The sequence below is a fragment of the Euphorbia lathyris genome, chromosome 6 (assembly GCF_963576675.1).
Source record: "Euphorbia lathyris chromosome 6, ddEupLath1.1, whole genome shotgun sequence".
NCBI lineage: Eukaryota > Viridiplantae > Streptophyta > Magnoliopsida > Malpighiales > Euphorbiaceae > Euphorbia > Euphorbia lathyris.
The window spans coordinates 70,274,206-70,287,120 of NC_088915.1; the positions used below are offsets into that span (position 1 = coordinate 70,274,206).

The window sequence follows — 12,915 nt, forward strand, 5'->3', positions numbered from 1 at the left end:
CTGCCATGATTCTGCTTTGACCTGCGATCTGACCTGCCCGATTCTCTGCATTCAAGGCTAATCCAGATGTGGAACCTGACTCTTTCCTGCGAATCTCCTCGCTTATAATCAAGTCTCTGACATCATCAAACCTAAGTTTTTCTTTCCCTACTGAAGCACTTAGGGCAGTAACTGTGCCGCTCCAACTCTCTGGTAAAGAAGATAACAGAATTAGGGCTAATACCTCTTCATCAAAATCAATATCTACAGAACTTAATTGAGTGATTTTCATATTAAAATCATTCAGGTGCGTCGCCACTGCTATATTCTCCGTCATCTGCAGATTAAACAGTCGCCGCATCAGATGAACTTTGTTTGCCGCGGAAGGCTTCTCATACAACGAACTCAAGATCTCCAACATCTCCTTCGTGGTCTTTGCAATACCCCTGCAGTTTCAAAAAAGTGCGAGCATTGGTATCTAGACGGAGGACGACTCCTCCTCTTGGAGCGGCTTAAAATTTTGGGCGGGGAAGATGCCTTTTTTGTTTTTTTCCTGACCGTATTCCAATCCTCCTCAGAATCCGTTATCTGTAACAACACTTCAGCTGTTGGCTTGACGCAACCAGTAGCTATTCATCCCTATCAGATGTGAAAGAATTAAGAGGTCTGGATAGATCCGGTAGTGGAATCGTGAAATCTCTAGCCTAATGAGGGCAATCATCTTCAGAATCGCCCCATTTTGGAGCTCTTTGTGTGCTAGTTTCAGGGAAGTTATCCACGGAAGAAGTAAGTTCTGATTTGTGTAGGGCCATTTGTAAATTGGAAGTCAAGGGGCAAGCTTCCTTTTGTTGTTGTTGACCGAGCGGCTTTTATGAGAAGTGTTCGGTCTGCTATCCCATTGGGGTTGTTGTGGGCTTTATCCTTACCCGTAGCTTTAATAAAATTATGACGACACTACACGGCTGAATGTCCGATAGCAGAACAGATGATGCAGAGCGCTGGAAGGTGTTCATAATATATTTAAAATACTCTTTATTAAAATTCATATTTTATTTTTGGATTTTAATTCGGCAAATACTATTACGTGTATGCTATATACGTAATTCCAAATCAAAAATAAATCAGCTCGAGATGTTGTCTCGAATTAATAAAATTAATCAAAACAACACAAATTAACATGAAACTATTATTTGAGTTGATGATATATTTAAAATATTCTTAATTAAATATCACACATGCACTAGAAAATATGATGGGTGTTGATTCGAAACAAAGAGATCTCGTCTCGCAACTTGCATGCCTGGACGTGAAACTTTTCACGAGAAAACGAAACACATTAAGGTTGATTGTAATTTTGTACCTTATATATTTCTACTACAAATCAAAATGCCAATAATTAATAAACTTGGTGTACTCGCGGTCTCTACTCATGTTGGAGGAGGTTACATAAATGTTAAAGGGTGTTTTAGTTTTTTAAGATTAAGGGTATTGTTGTCTTTTATATTTATATATAAACAAACTTATATTTGGCTTTTAGGGTTAACGCTCACTGTCTCCTTTCCTTCTTCTTCGGCCTCTTCTTCTTCAGCTTAGTGTAATTTCATTTCTTTCACCTGTGAGTCGGTCTTCATCGTATAAGCGCTAGTCCTTGGCAAGAAAAGAATTTGGCTGTGTGTACCGGAATAACAAGCTCAGAAAAGTCATAAAGATTTCAAATCAGAACATCCCCAAGAGCACTGTCCACTGATAGAGTTGCTTGACCTCTTGGCATCTTCATCTTGCTAGCGAGCCAATCCATACTGAGCTGCTTCTAGCCAAACCTCCTGTCCATTTCTGCACCACTACCTCCGTTATCACTGAGTGGTAATAAGAATCTTTGATCTTTTCTTATGTGAAAAATAAATCTGAATCTAGCTTTGATTGTTTAATTTGTGATTAGGGAGAAATCTGAATAGATCTAAGGAATTTTATATGTATAATCTGATTCATCTGATGATTTTAAGGAAGTTAAATTTTCCTTTGCAGGTTAAAAAATGGTCAAGAAACCCTAAGAAAATTCATATCCAGATATGAGTGCTTCAACCAATCTTCCAAGAACTCATACTAAATCAGATGAAAAAAAGGATATTATAGTAACGATTGCAGAATGTGGCCGGTGAAAATTTCTTTCTCAGACCTCAGACGAGTTGAAATTGCATGTAAGTTGGTGCTTCCCCCTGCTATTTCCTATTTACATACAACCAAAATTTTAGAATACAAGAAAGCATAAGCATTGTTTTCTAAATTCCCTTTCCTCTAATATTTTTTTTTCTCTCTTCATACTTTTAGCCCTTGTTTGGGAAGAAGTTAATAAAAGGTAAATGAATTTTAATGAAATTTAAACTTTTATTTGCTTTAACCTCCAAACTCTCACCTCAATTTGGTGTTAATGGAAGTAACAGAAAGTTAATGTTCATTATGATATGATTTATGTGAAACTTTGAGCAAATGTCTTACTCAATATCCGAATGAAAATAAAATTGTTCTACTGATGAACAGATCAGTTTTTGTATTTGTTTGTGTTTGTAAGTTGCATTATTATTGACCCTTAAAATCATTTTTTTCTTTTGTGCTTTTGCAGTCTGCATGGCTGGGAAGTTGAATAAATGGAAGAGAAACATGAGGTTCATTTTATTGTTTGAACAAAAGCAATTAGAGAGAGAAGAATATCTTGTTGCTGTATTTTTCTTTTGAAACCTCCTAGTTTAATGTTCATTGTTAAACTTTATAACCGGAATGTGCAGGCCAAAATTAAAGACGAGACAGCCCAAAAAGAAGAATATCTTAAAGAAGCAGCCTCGAAATATCAAGAACAACTGGAAGCCTCTCGTAAATTACTTTGCCCAAAAATACTTGTTTAGTTCGACTTTTCTGTTGCATTAATCAGTAATATGTGGATTCTCAAATTAGAATTGATGATATCTGGGGTCACATATAGATTTGAGTTATGTTGATACATCTTGTAAACAAGATCTGTTAATATGTGATTTTGGTAGGTGATAAATTGTTCTGGTCTGTATCATTACTGAAGAACATGACTGAAAAGATATCTGTGGGAGATTTGTTGATATCTTATTATCTATTAGCGAGTAATAATATATTTTCCATTTTTCTAAAGATAAATTGCTAAAATGTTAGTTTTAGTTACACTCTAATATGAACACGTTGCTCAGTTCCCTTATTTTTTTTGGCAGTTGTCCTCATTGGTTGTATGTTGGTGAGAGTTATAAGTCCCTTCTCTATAAATATCTCCCTTCTCTATAAATATCCATTTGGTGTCAAAATCCAGGATAGGTACTCTTGGGGAGACAAAATCACAAGCTAGTTCCAGAAAAGGGTGTATGAGAGGCAAAGGCGACCCTGAGAATGCACTCTGCACTTATAAGGGTGTTTGTCAGAGAACTTGCGGCAAATGGGTTGCAGTAATTAGAGAACCTAACACTACAACAAATGGGCACTTGTGCCACGGTTAAAATCGTGGCACAAGTTTAAAATTTCCGTGGCTACACTACATAGCCACAGAAATTCTTCTGTGGCACAAGTGATCGTGGCTAACTAGTTGCCACGGAAAAATAATGGTCGTGACATAAATGAGTTCTTATGCCACGGGAGCGTCCGTGGCTAATCACATCATTTTGCCACGGGTAAACTCGTGGCAAGAATAAAATACATGTGGCAAATAATAGCAACCCGTGGCAATCAACCCGACATAGCCACGAGCAAAACCGTGGCAAAAGTAAAATAATTATGGCTAGAAATCTTGTTTAGCCACGAGCATAACCGTGGCAAAATAGAACCTGTAGCTAGAAATTTTGTTTAGCCACAAGCATAACTGTGGCAAAAATAGATTTATTGTGGCTGTAAAGATTTCCTAGCCACGAGCATCATCGTGGTAATTTATTTTTAATTTATTATTATTATTATTATTATTATATGATCTTCTGAATGGATGAAGCTCATTAAAATCACAAAGACTCACATTTCAACCAATCTTCTCAAAAATAATATTTATTAATTAAACATGAATCTTTCTAGCTATCATCCATCCAATAAAAATCCCAACAAAAAAAGAAATCTATCAAAAGTATCCAATATAAATTTTTTCCCCATCAGTACCATACAAATAATAATAGGAGAAATCATAGGAAAAAATGAGATTCGCAGCAAGCTTCCAAAGATTGAAGTTACCCCACTCGTAGTTGAAGAAACCAAATGGCTTAATTCACCAACTGTTACAAAATCAACAATCAAAGTTAAGACAATATTTATATACATTAATATTACGAACGCAATTCAATAACTTTTTGCAGATGCAAGCATATCAGATTCAAACCTAGAACATGATATATTATATATTTCATAGACTCGCCAAGTTCAAACAACAACATCAGCTGCAGAAGGGACTTGATTCAGAATAAAAACAGGATCTCCCACATTAACTATGTTCCCTTTCTTCCCTCCTTCACTATTATCATCCTTCCAAACTAGATTCTGCCCCAAAGTAGATCTGCAATAGCATTTCACAATTCACATGACTATTTTTGTATCAACAGAAGAACATGGTCTTGGTTCTAGGGTACCACTCACCTTGCCTTGTTGTTTCTTGTTTGGACGCAATCTTTATCATATCGGATTTCCATTTAGAGTTTTATTTGGCTCTGATCTCTGTAATCAAATTTACCAAGCTAAATAGCCTGCAAAACAAATTAATTGTTGACAATTTTCAGTTCTTTCATGAACATTAGGTTACCCAAATAGCTTAAAATCCAAAAAATTTAAGCTTTATGGCTATGATAATTAACTCAAATCACTTTTGGAATCAGATTAAACATGCTCAACATAGTTAATGAGAACACCAACACTCACTAACACCTTTACACATGTTAATAATCAAGGTTCCTTAAGCCGACAATATTTGACTATCACTAAGCATATCCTGCCTCATTCATACTTCTCAGTTTCCATAATTTAATGCCACATTCTATGTTAAGGTTGACCTAAAGAAGGCCAGGAATATCACCCATACCTAAAGCTGCAAGCTTGTCAATAGTCTCCTTATCGACCATTCCACGTCTTACTTCTGCATTCCAGTTGAAAATTAGGCCTTTTGATTCTGACCATCAGACTAAAAAGTCTATTAGCATCCATCTTTTTCATCATAAGAGTTCACAGATTGAAAATTTTCTAGTGGGAGAGCCCGCGGATGTATAAGCACTTCCAAGGTTAAGAGTGCATGACAACAAAATTTTGATAGTTTTGTTCGAGTTTCTTGCCTCCCTGTAGAAAAAACCATGGACATTATTACAGCAAGATGTTATCTGCAAACTAAAAGAATGAAGTAATTTCACAAAATATTAAGATGAAATTTACCTCTTCGGAAAAGCTCAAGACTCTGGGCTAAATGTGGAAGACGAATGCGAGATCGTGAAAGCAGAGATATCAAAAGCGCACGAAAGCTGCAAATCTGCATATATGTTGAAGTGGATCCACTAGGAAAGAAAGAGTTCCTTTGCTCATTAGCCCATCCACCTTTACAAGAATCTTCCACTATCATTATTAAAAGATTATCAACTTTTGGACCTCCCTGTCAAAAGTTTTATTTTAATGTTCTTATTTAAATTGAATTTGAAAACAAGTCATAAACAAATACTATAAAGTTAATCTGGAATTATCTACAATATGTAATATAGTATGAAAACAACTGTAAATTATCCTTTCAAGGAGATTAACTAGGTACAAATATGAAGTCCTGCACATTAGCAAGTAAAATCATCGACCTTTGATTTTGACCTGAAGAGGCACCCTAGACAATTTCCTATATTTTTTCAACATGTGCGAAATTGAGTCAATGAAATCTCCTAAAACAGAAACTTTCAACTGTTTAAACCATTGATAGGATATAGAATTCAGACAACAACGTGATCTGATGTAACTCCAAAACGCTAAACAAGAATGGTAAAAAAAGACATAAATAAAAAAGTTGAAATACCAATAATTTGTCAAAAGAAACCGTGGTGTACTCAAAATATAGATACATAGCTTAAAAATGCTAAATATAGCTTCAGATAAGTTGGCATGGTGCCAATACATTAAGTTAAGCTGTGGTTATGTACTTAAAAGAGTTTACTATCTTTTTCCTCTATTATCTATATCAAGAAGAGTAATGACAGCTGATATTAATAGTCTTGACAGAGTATTTGTAGCAGCACTTCTAGGATATGTTTAAACCTTATTTTCCAAGTAAAATTAAATTTCCAGAAATGAAACTAAAATTTAAAAGGAAAAGGATAAGCGAAAAGAAAAAAGAAAAAAAGAGCATAGCCTCCCTATCCCTTCATATTTGTGTTTGTGATGCATCCATTCGATGTCGGTGATCGTTGTGTAATTGACGGAATACAAGCAATCATATTCATCTCTTCTACGATCATCTGCAACTTACACAAGCATCAATCGAGTTGAGCTTTTTCTTACACAAGCACAGAATTAAATTCAATGAAGGTTTAGGGGACTTGCCTGTATTCGGTCAATTACGCAACGATCACCGACATCGAATGGATGCATCACAAACACAAATATGATTGCTTCAAACACTGTCTTGCCAGTATTACTAAAAATGAATCCCACCAGTAAAAGTTGTGATGAAATAAAGACAATAATTTTGGTAGTCAAACATCCCATCATCAGTTATCAAACAATAATGATCACAACCACCACAATTCCTGAAGCAAGCTTATTCAACTCCTCAATGGCCGTTTTCGTATCATTTAAGGAATGTGCCAAGGCTTTCCACTCATTGTAAACACTCAACTGAACACCAAAAAGCTATATCACCATCTTAGATGTTCAAAGATTATGCTTCCACAGGTTCCGAAGTTCTATATTAGAACCTAACTTCATTATAATCTAGTGCAATCTTCGTTTACGGCTATGTCAATCTAGTTTTATGCCTAAATACGAAATGCAAATATGTAAGTAAAACTAGAAAAAGATCTAACCAGTCCTACCTCTACAACATCAAAGAAAACACATTTTTGCACTAAATTAGTGTTAATCCATATATAGTGCATGTTATGTCCTGTTCATAGCAGAGAAATACTTTCAAGAGAGGCAACTTGCTAAAGCTGAGTTGCTTTCAATATAAATAACATAGAAGAAAGCAAAATTAGATGCTCTCCAAAACCTATAGACTGGGCATTTGACAGTCCAAAATCACAGCAGCAGTAACATGGGAAAAAACAAAATTACACAGTCCAAAATGTTTTTCGCTTTATATGTTTCAAAACTTCAGCTTAAAATTAATTATACTATAACAAACTTAAAACAGAAAATTTTGCCAAATAGCATGCCAACATCTAAGATCCATTAGCTGATATGAAGTTAAAGTTCATTGCTATTAAAGACAATAAAGACCAGGTTTCAAACTCATTCATATGGTTTCCAAAACCTATAGACTGAACAAATCAGATGCTCTCCAAAACCTATAGACTGAACAAATCCTCTTGGTTAGAAGCAAAATTACTCCATTATGAAATAAAACAGAGCACCTAAAAAATACTATGTAATGGAACCGTACAAACAATCCATCCAAAAACCTCGTTTCTGAAAATTGTAACACGCACTTTTTTCGTCAACTATGGGGCACTCGTTTAAGACTTACCAAAAGTTGAAACAGTAATTAAAAAGTTAGCGCGGACACGAACTCACCTCTTTTCTGTCGCTTCTGCTACAATCGAAACACGAACGAAACCCAGTCAGTGCGAAAGGTAATAGCGAAAAGGAATAGATATTTACCTTGAATGAAATAGATGCAGGAAGAACCACCGTCGTTTGGTGAAGGATCACCAGCGCCATCGAAACCTCTAGGGTTTCGATCTAGAGCAGAGGAAAGAAAAGAGGGAGATCGCAAGAGAAGTGTGGAGAGGAGTGAAAGGAAAAATGAACTAGGGCTTTTTTGTCTTTTTCTTCTTCTTGTTTTTAACTTCTAGGGTTAAGGTGCAAAAATACCCCTAACGTTTTGGGTAAGGAGCAATTTTACCCCTAACGTCTAAAATGGTGCAATTTTACCCCTAACGTTTGTAGCCAAGAGCAATTTTACCCCTAACGTTGATAAATTGGATCAATTTCAAAAATAATTCATCAAACTGTCTTCTTGGTCATGAATCTTATCATCTACACGTCACATGTGCGTCATTTTATCAGTAACAAATCATAAACATATGTTGAGATGTGAAAAAAAATAAAAAAATATACTGTCTTTTGTACGAATTAGATAAAAAATTCAAAAAATTCACCGAATTTATAAATATTAATCTCCAATTCTATTATTAAATTACAAAAGATATGAAATCCTTTTTTTTAGAATGAATTGATATACAATTGGTGTAAACTAATGAACAAAAATATCTGTGTTTTATAATAGTGTCTGAAACTGACCCAAATTACCAACGTTAGGGGTAAAATTGCTCTTGGCTACAAACGTTAGGGGCAAAATTGCACCATTTTAGACGTTAGGGGTAAAATTGCTCCTGACCCAAAACGTTAGAGGTATTTTTGCACCTTAACCCGAACTTCTAACTTTTAGTTTTTAGTTTTAAAGGAATTTTATGGGACAGACACGTGGTTTTCTAGAAAAGGACAATCAAAATTGCCGCCCAGTTTCTACAACTCTCAACGAGTTACAGGGGGCGGTATTTTTTCAGTATTTAGCGACTGAAATTTAGTTGGTCGCTAATTTTGGTCGTTAATGCCCTGTTTTCTTGTAGTGATAATAAATTATTGTTTGCCACCAAATAAATTACCCGTAGCATTAGTAAGTTTATGCCACGCTTAAACTTTTCCAGTGGCATAAACAAGTTCAGCCACACAAAAAAAAAAAATACCGTGGCAAGATTCGTGGCACAAGTATATGTTTGTCACGGAATAAACTTAACTGTGGCATAAATACATCAAGTGATCAAAAGTTTATGGTGGAATCCATTTTTCTCGTGGCTAACTAAAAATATGCCACGAATTTTATATTCTCGTGGCATGATTCGTGGCACAAGTGCTCATTTGTTGTAGTGTAATTGTGGTGCTCGTCTATGGTTAGGTACTCTTGAAGCTGCTATGGCTTATGATTCTGCTCCGAGGAAACTCTATGGTCCTGAAGCTAAATTCAATCTTTCGGATCTTAATCAGTTTTTGGCTTCTTCTCATAACACCAGAGTTACCCAATCGGAAAATCAAATTCACGTCCCGCTTAATTCAGGTCCATCCCCAATTATTACGGAGACTGATTCGAATTCGAGTTATATCTCCGATCCAATTACGCCGGCAGAAAACGAAGAGAATTTTGGGTGAAAGGATGATAATCAATTGGGAATGGAAGAGTTTTGGGCGAATTTGAATGTGAATCTCCCGTTGTGCGATGATTCGATTTGTGCGGAGGCGACAATCTCCCGTTGAAAACTCCCTTCTCAAACTAAGGACAAAATGAGACTTCAAGTAAGCTGATATTATTAAATGTGCACTATTTAAAGGAAAAAATTATGAATTCTTTTGTATTGGTTCATTGTGTTCCTTTTAATTTATTCTTTTGGTTTTCAATCTGTTGATTCTGTTTCAATCGGATCATAATCTGTTTGTTAATGATTGAACATTGATGACAATGCGTTCTGTTTAGTTTGAGATTAGTGTTGGGCTTATGGAGACTAAAATATATAGGCCCAACTAAAGCGATGGGCCCAACTGCAGCGATCCAACTCGCTGCTGAGTTGGACGGGGGTAAGGGGGCGGTTAGGGTTTCAGACGGTTAGGGTTTCAGACGGTTAGGGTTTCAGACGGTTAGGGTTTCAGGAGTATAAATGTAACCTCTTTCTCTGTAATCCGGATCTCATTCATTATAGTGAAATATCCTGGCTTGGTAGTGCCCCCAGACGTAGTCATTCTAATCGAGTGGCGAACTGGGTAAACAATTCTTGTGTGTTTGCTTATTTTTCGTTTATCGTAATTTCAATTATTCCTAACAACTGGTATCAGAGCGAGGGTAATTACGATGGGAGACGGAAAAACCCCTGTGGAGAAATTCGATGGTTCGGATTTCGGTTTCTAGAAGATGCAGATCGAGGATTACCTGTACGGTAAAGATCTGTACCAGCCTCTGGGTGAGCAGCCGGAGGATATGTATGATGAAGAGTGGAAGCTGTTGGACAGAAAAGCGATGAGCGTGATTCGCATGTCGCTGTCCAGGAACGTGGCGCATCACACGGTGAAGGCGAAGACCACGAAGGAGATGTTGGAGATTTTGAGTTCGTTATACGAGAAGCCTTCCGCAGCCAATAAAGTTCATCTGATGCGATGACTGTTTAATCTATAGATGACGGAGAATATAGCAGTGGCGACGCATCTGAACGATTTTAATATGACGATCACTCAATTAAGTTCTGTGGATATTGATTTTGACGAAGAGGTATTAGCCCTAATTCTATTATCTTCTTTACCAGAAAGTTGGAGTGGCACGGTTACTGCCCTGAGTGCTTCAGCAGGGAAAGAAAAACTTAGGTTTGATGATGTCAGAGACTTGATTATAAGCGAGGAGATTCGCAGGAAAGAGTCAGGTTCCACATCTGGATCAGCCTTGAATGCAGAGAATCGGGGCAGGTCAGATCGCAGATCAAAGCAGAATCGTGGCAGGTCTAAGTCCAAAGGGAGAGGGAAACCTGTGAAGGACAAGAGCCACATCAAGTGCTGGAACTGTAATGAGAATGGTCATTACAAGAGTGAATGCAAGGCACCGCAGAAGGAGAAGTCAGTGAATTCAGCCAGTGAGGATTTTGGTGATGCGTTGATTCTGAGTAATTCAACTGCAGAAACAGCAGCAGAAGCCCTGGTATTGAGTGTAAGAAGTCCTTTGGAGTCTTGGGTATTAGACTCATGAGCTTCGTTTCATTCATGTAGTAGTGTAGATTTGATGGAAACTATACCCCTGGGAAATTCGGAAAGGTTTATCTTGCTGATGATGAGCCTTTGGAGATTGTAGGGAAGGGAGATGTTTCGATCAAATCTCCGAATGGATCTGTGATAAAGCTGTCTGGAGTAAAGCATGTTCCTGGCCTAAAGAGAAATCTGTTGTCAATTGGGCAAATGGATGATGAAGGTTATTGTGTAATATTTGCAGGTGGTGCTTGGAAAATGACCAAAGGATCCATGGTGGTTGCCCGTGGTGAGAAGGTTGGATCGTTGTACTTAACAGACAACGTTTTCAATAGCATTGATGTCGTGAGGGAGAATGTCAATGCAGATTTGTGGCACTGTCGTCTTGGTCACATGAGTGAAAAGGGGATGAAAGTGTTGTATTCAAAGGGTCTGTTGCCGGGTCTGAAATCTGTTGATCTTGGGCTGTGTGAGGATTGCATCTTTGGGAAGCAGAAAAGAGTCAGTTTCTCTAAGGGTGGCAGAACTTTGAAGAAAGAGAAGTTGGAGTTAGTTCACAACGATCTATGGGGTCCTGCACCTGTGAAATCTCTTGGCGGAGCTTTGTATTACATGACCCTCATTGACGACTCCACTAGGAAAGTGTGGATCTATTTTCTGAGAAAGAAATCTGATGCTTTTGATTCCTTTCGAAAATGGAAGGCCCTGGTTGAGAATGAGACAAGTTTGAAGGTAAAGTGCTTGAGGTCTGACAATGGTGGAGAGTATGAGCTCAGGGAATTCAAGGAATTCTGTGCTGAGAATGGAATTCGCATGGAGAAGACTCTGAAAGGAACTCCTCAGGAGAACGGAGTTGCAGAACGAATGAACAGAACTCTGTGTGAGCGTGCTAGAAGCATGAGGCTGAAGTGCGGACTTCCGAAGACGTTCTGGGCAGAAGCAGTTAACACTGCAGTATTCTTGATCAACAGAGGGCCATCGAGTCCCTTGGAGAGTGGCATTCCTGAGGAGGCTTGGAGTGGCAAACAGGTAAATCTATCCTTTCTACGAGTATTTGGATGTGATTCATATGTTCATATTGCTCCCCTTGAAAGAAGTAAGTTAGATGCGAAGTCTATTAAGTGCACGTTTATTGGATACGGTGGTGATGATTTCGGATATCGGTTCTGGGACAGTCAGAACAGGAAGATTATTCGCAGTCGGGATGTTGTTCTCAACGAGCATATAATGTACAAGGATAGTCTGGGCGCATCTGATACTGGTGATTGATAGGGGTCAAAAACCCCTATCTTTGGGTACGGTTTTAGAACGGGTTTTAGAGTTATTTAGTTAATAAGCGAGCAATTCTCGCATTTAAATGCTTTTGTGTGAGTAAGTTAGAAATTGGAAACGTTCTATTTACTTTTTGCCGTTTAGGCTCGTTTTGTGATCAATTTAGGCAAATACGGCCGAAATAACATGCATAGTATAATTCCGTTATCTTTTGAAGCTAATTGGTCCGTCAAAAGTCGCACCAAACGAAGCGTTTACTCAAAATAAGCGATTGACGGATCAATTTAGCTTTTGGACTAATGTTATCTGGAGTTTCTATACGTGCGCAGGTGTAAATTCGGGCGAAAAAGGACATCGAGGTTGTTCGGCACGCTTCGGGAGCATTCCGGGCGAAAACGCTCAACGAGCAGGGCCCCGTGGGCCATTTCTGCTCGCCGAGCAGGCCCCTGGAGGCCCACTCGCCGAGCAGGCCCCTGGAAGATCACTCGCCGATAAGGACCAATTCCGCCCCCACGAAGCCATGATTGGCCCCACGTCTTCCTACACCAATAAGGACACAAAAATAGGTCAAAACGAGGCCCGAACCGCGTCTATAAATAGGATTTTTCCATTGTAATTTAGATATCTTTTTCCTTTGTAATTTTATTAGCTTTTCACCTTGAGAAATCCTCTCCACCTCCTCCATATCCTTCAAACCTCCATTGAAGACACCTC

The 12,915-nt window shown here is 37.7% G+C and overlaps 1 protein-coding gene and 1 pseudogene across 7 annotated transcripts; one reads left to right on the forward strand and one right to left on the reverse strand.

Annotated features, from left to right (window-relative positions):
* The first annotated feature begins 2,125 nt into the window (after window positions 1–2,125).
* LOC136233736 (uncharacterized) lies at window positions 2,126–9,462 on the forward strand (annotated as a pseudogene).
* LOC136233308 (uncharacterized) lies at window positions 4,095–7,948 on the reverse strand. Of its 7 annotated transcripts, none has more exons than XR_010690777.1 (7): window positions 7,840–7,923; window positions 7,676–7,738; window positions 5,389–5,602; window positions 5,045–5,295; window positions 4,606–4,712; window positions 4,352–4,525; window positions 4,095–4,247 (listed from the first exon to the last, which is right to left on the reverse strand). XR_010690777.1 is itself a non-coding variant. In XM_066022935.1 (6 exons), exons 1-3 carry the CDS (start codon window positions 7,867–7,869, stop codon window positions 5,156–5,158), a joined length of 414 nt encoding a protein of 137 aa, XP_065879007.1. In that variant the 5' UTR covers window positions 7,870–7,948; the 3' UTR covers window positions 4,095–4,247; window positions 4,352–4,525; window positions 4,606–4,712; window positions 5,045–5,155. The 7 variants fall into 7 exon arrangements, 2 of the variants coding, with proteins under 2 accessions (XP_065879007.1, XP_065879006.1); XR_010690778.1 differs by having other exon boundaries at window positions 7,723–7,738; window positions 7,840–7,854; XR_010690776.1 differs by lacking the exon at window positions 7,676–7,738 and having other exon boundaries at window positions 5,389–6,965; window positions 7,810–7,948.
* Window positions 9,463–12,915: the final 3,453 nt, after the last annotated feature.

Bases quoted from the DNA above. Each gene is read 5' to 3' on its own strand.
- LOC136233308 (XM_066022934.1), bottom strand. From the start codon at position 7,869: ATGGCGCTGGTGATCCTTCACCAAACGACGGTGGTTCTTCCTGCATCT. The intron at 5,603-7,722 runs GTGAGTTCGTGT...AACTTTTGACAG, and splicing joins GCAGAAGCGACAGAAAAGAG to GGAGGTCCAAAAGTTGATAA. The intron at 5,296-5,388 runs GTAAATTTCATC...TTTTTTCTACAG, and splicing joins TCTTGAGCTTTTCCGAAGAG to GGAGGCAAGAAACTCGAACA.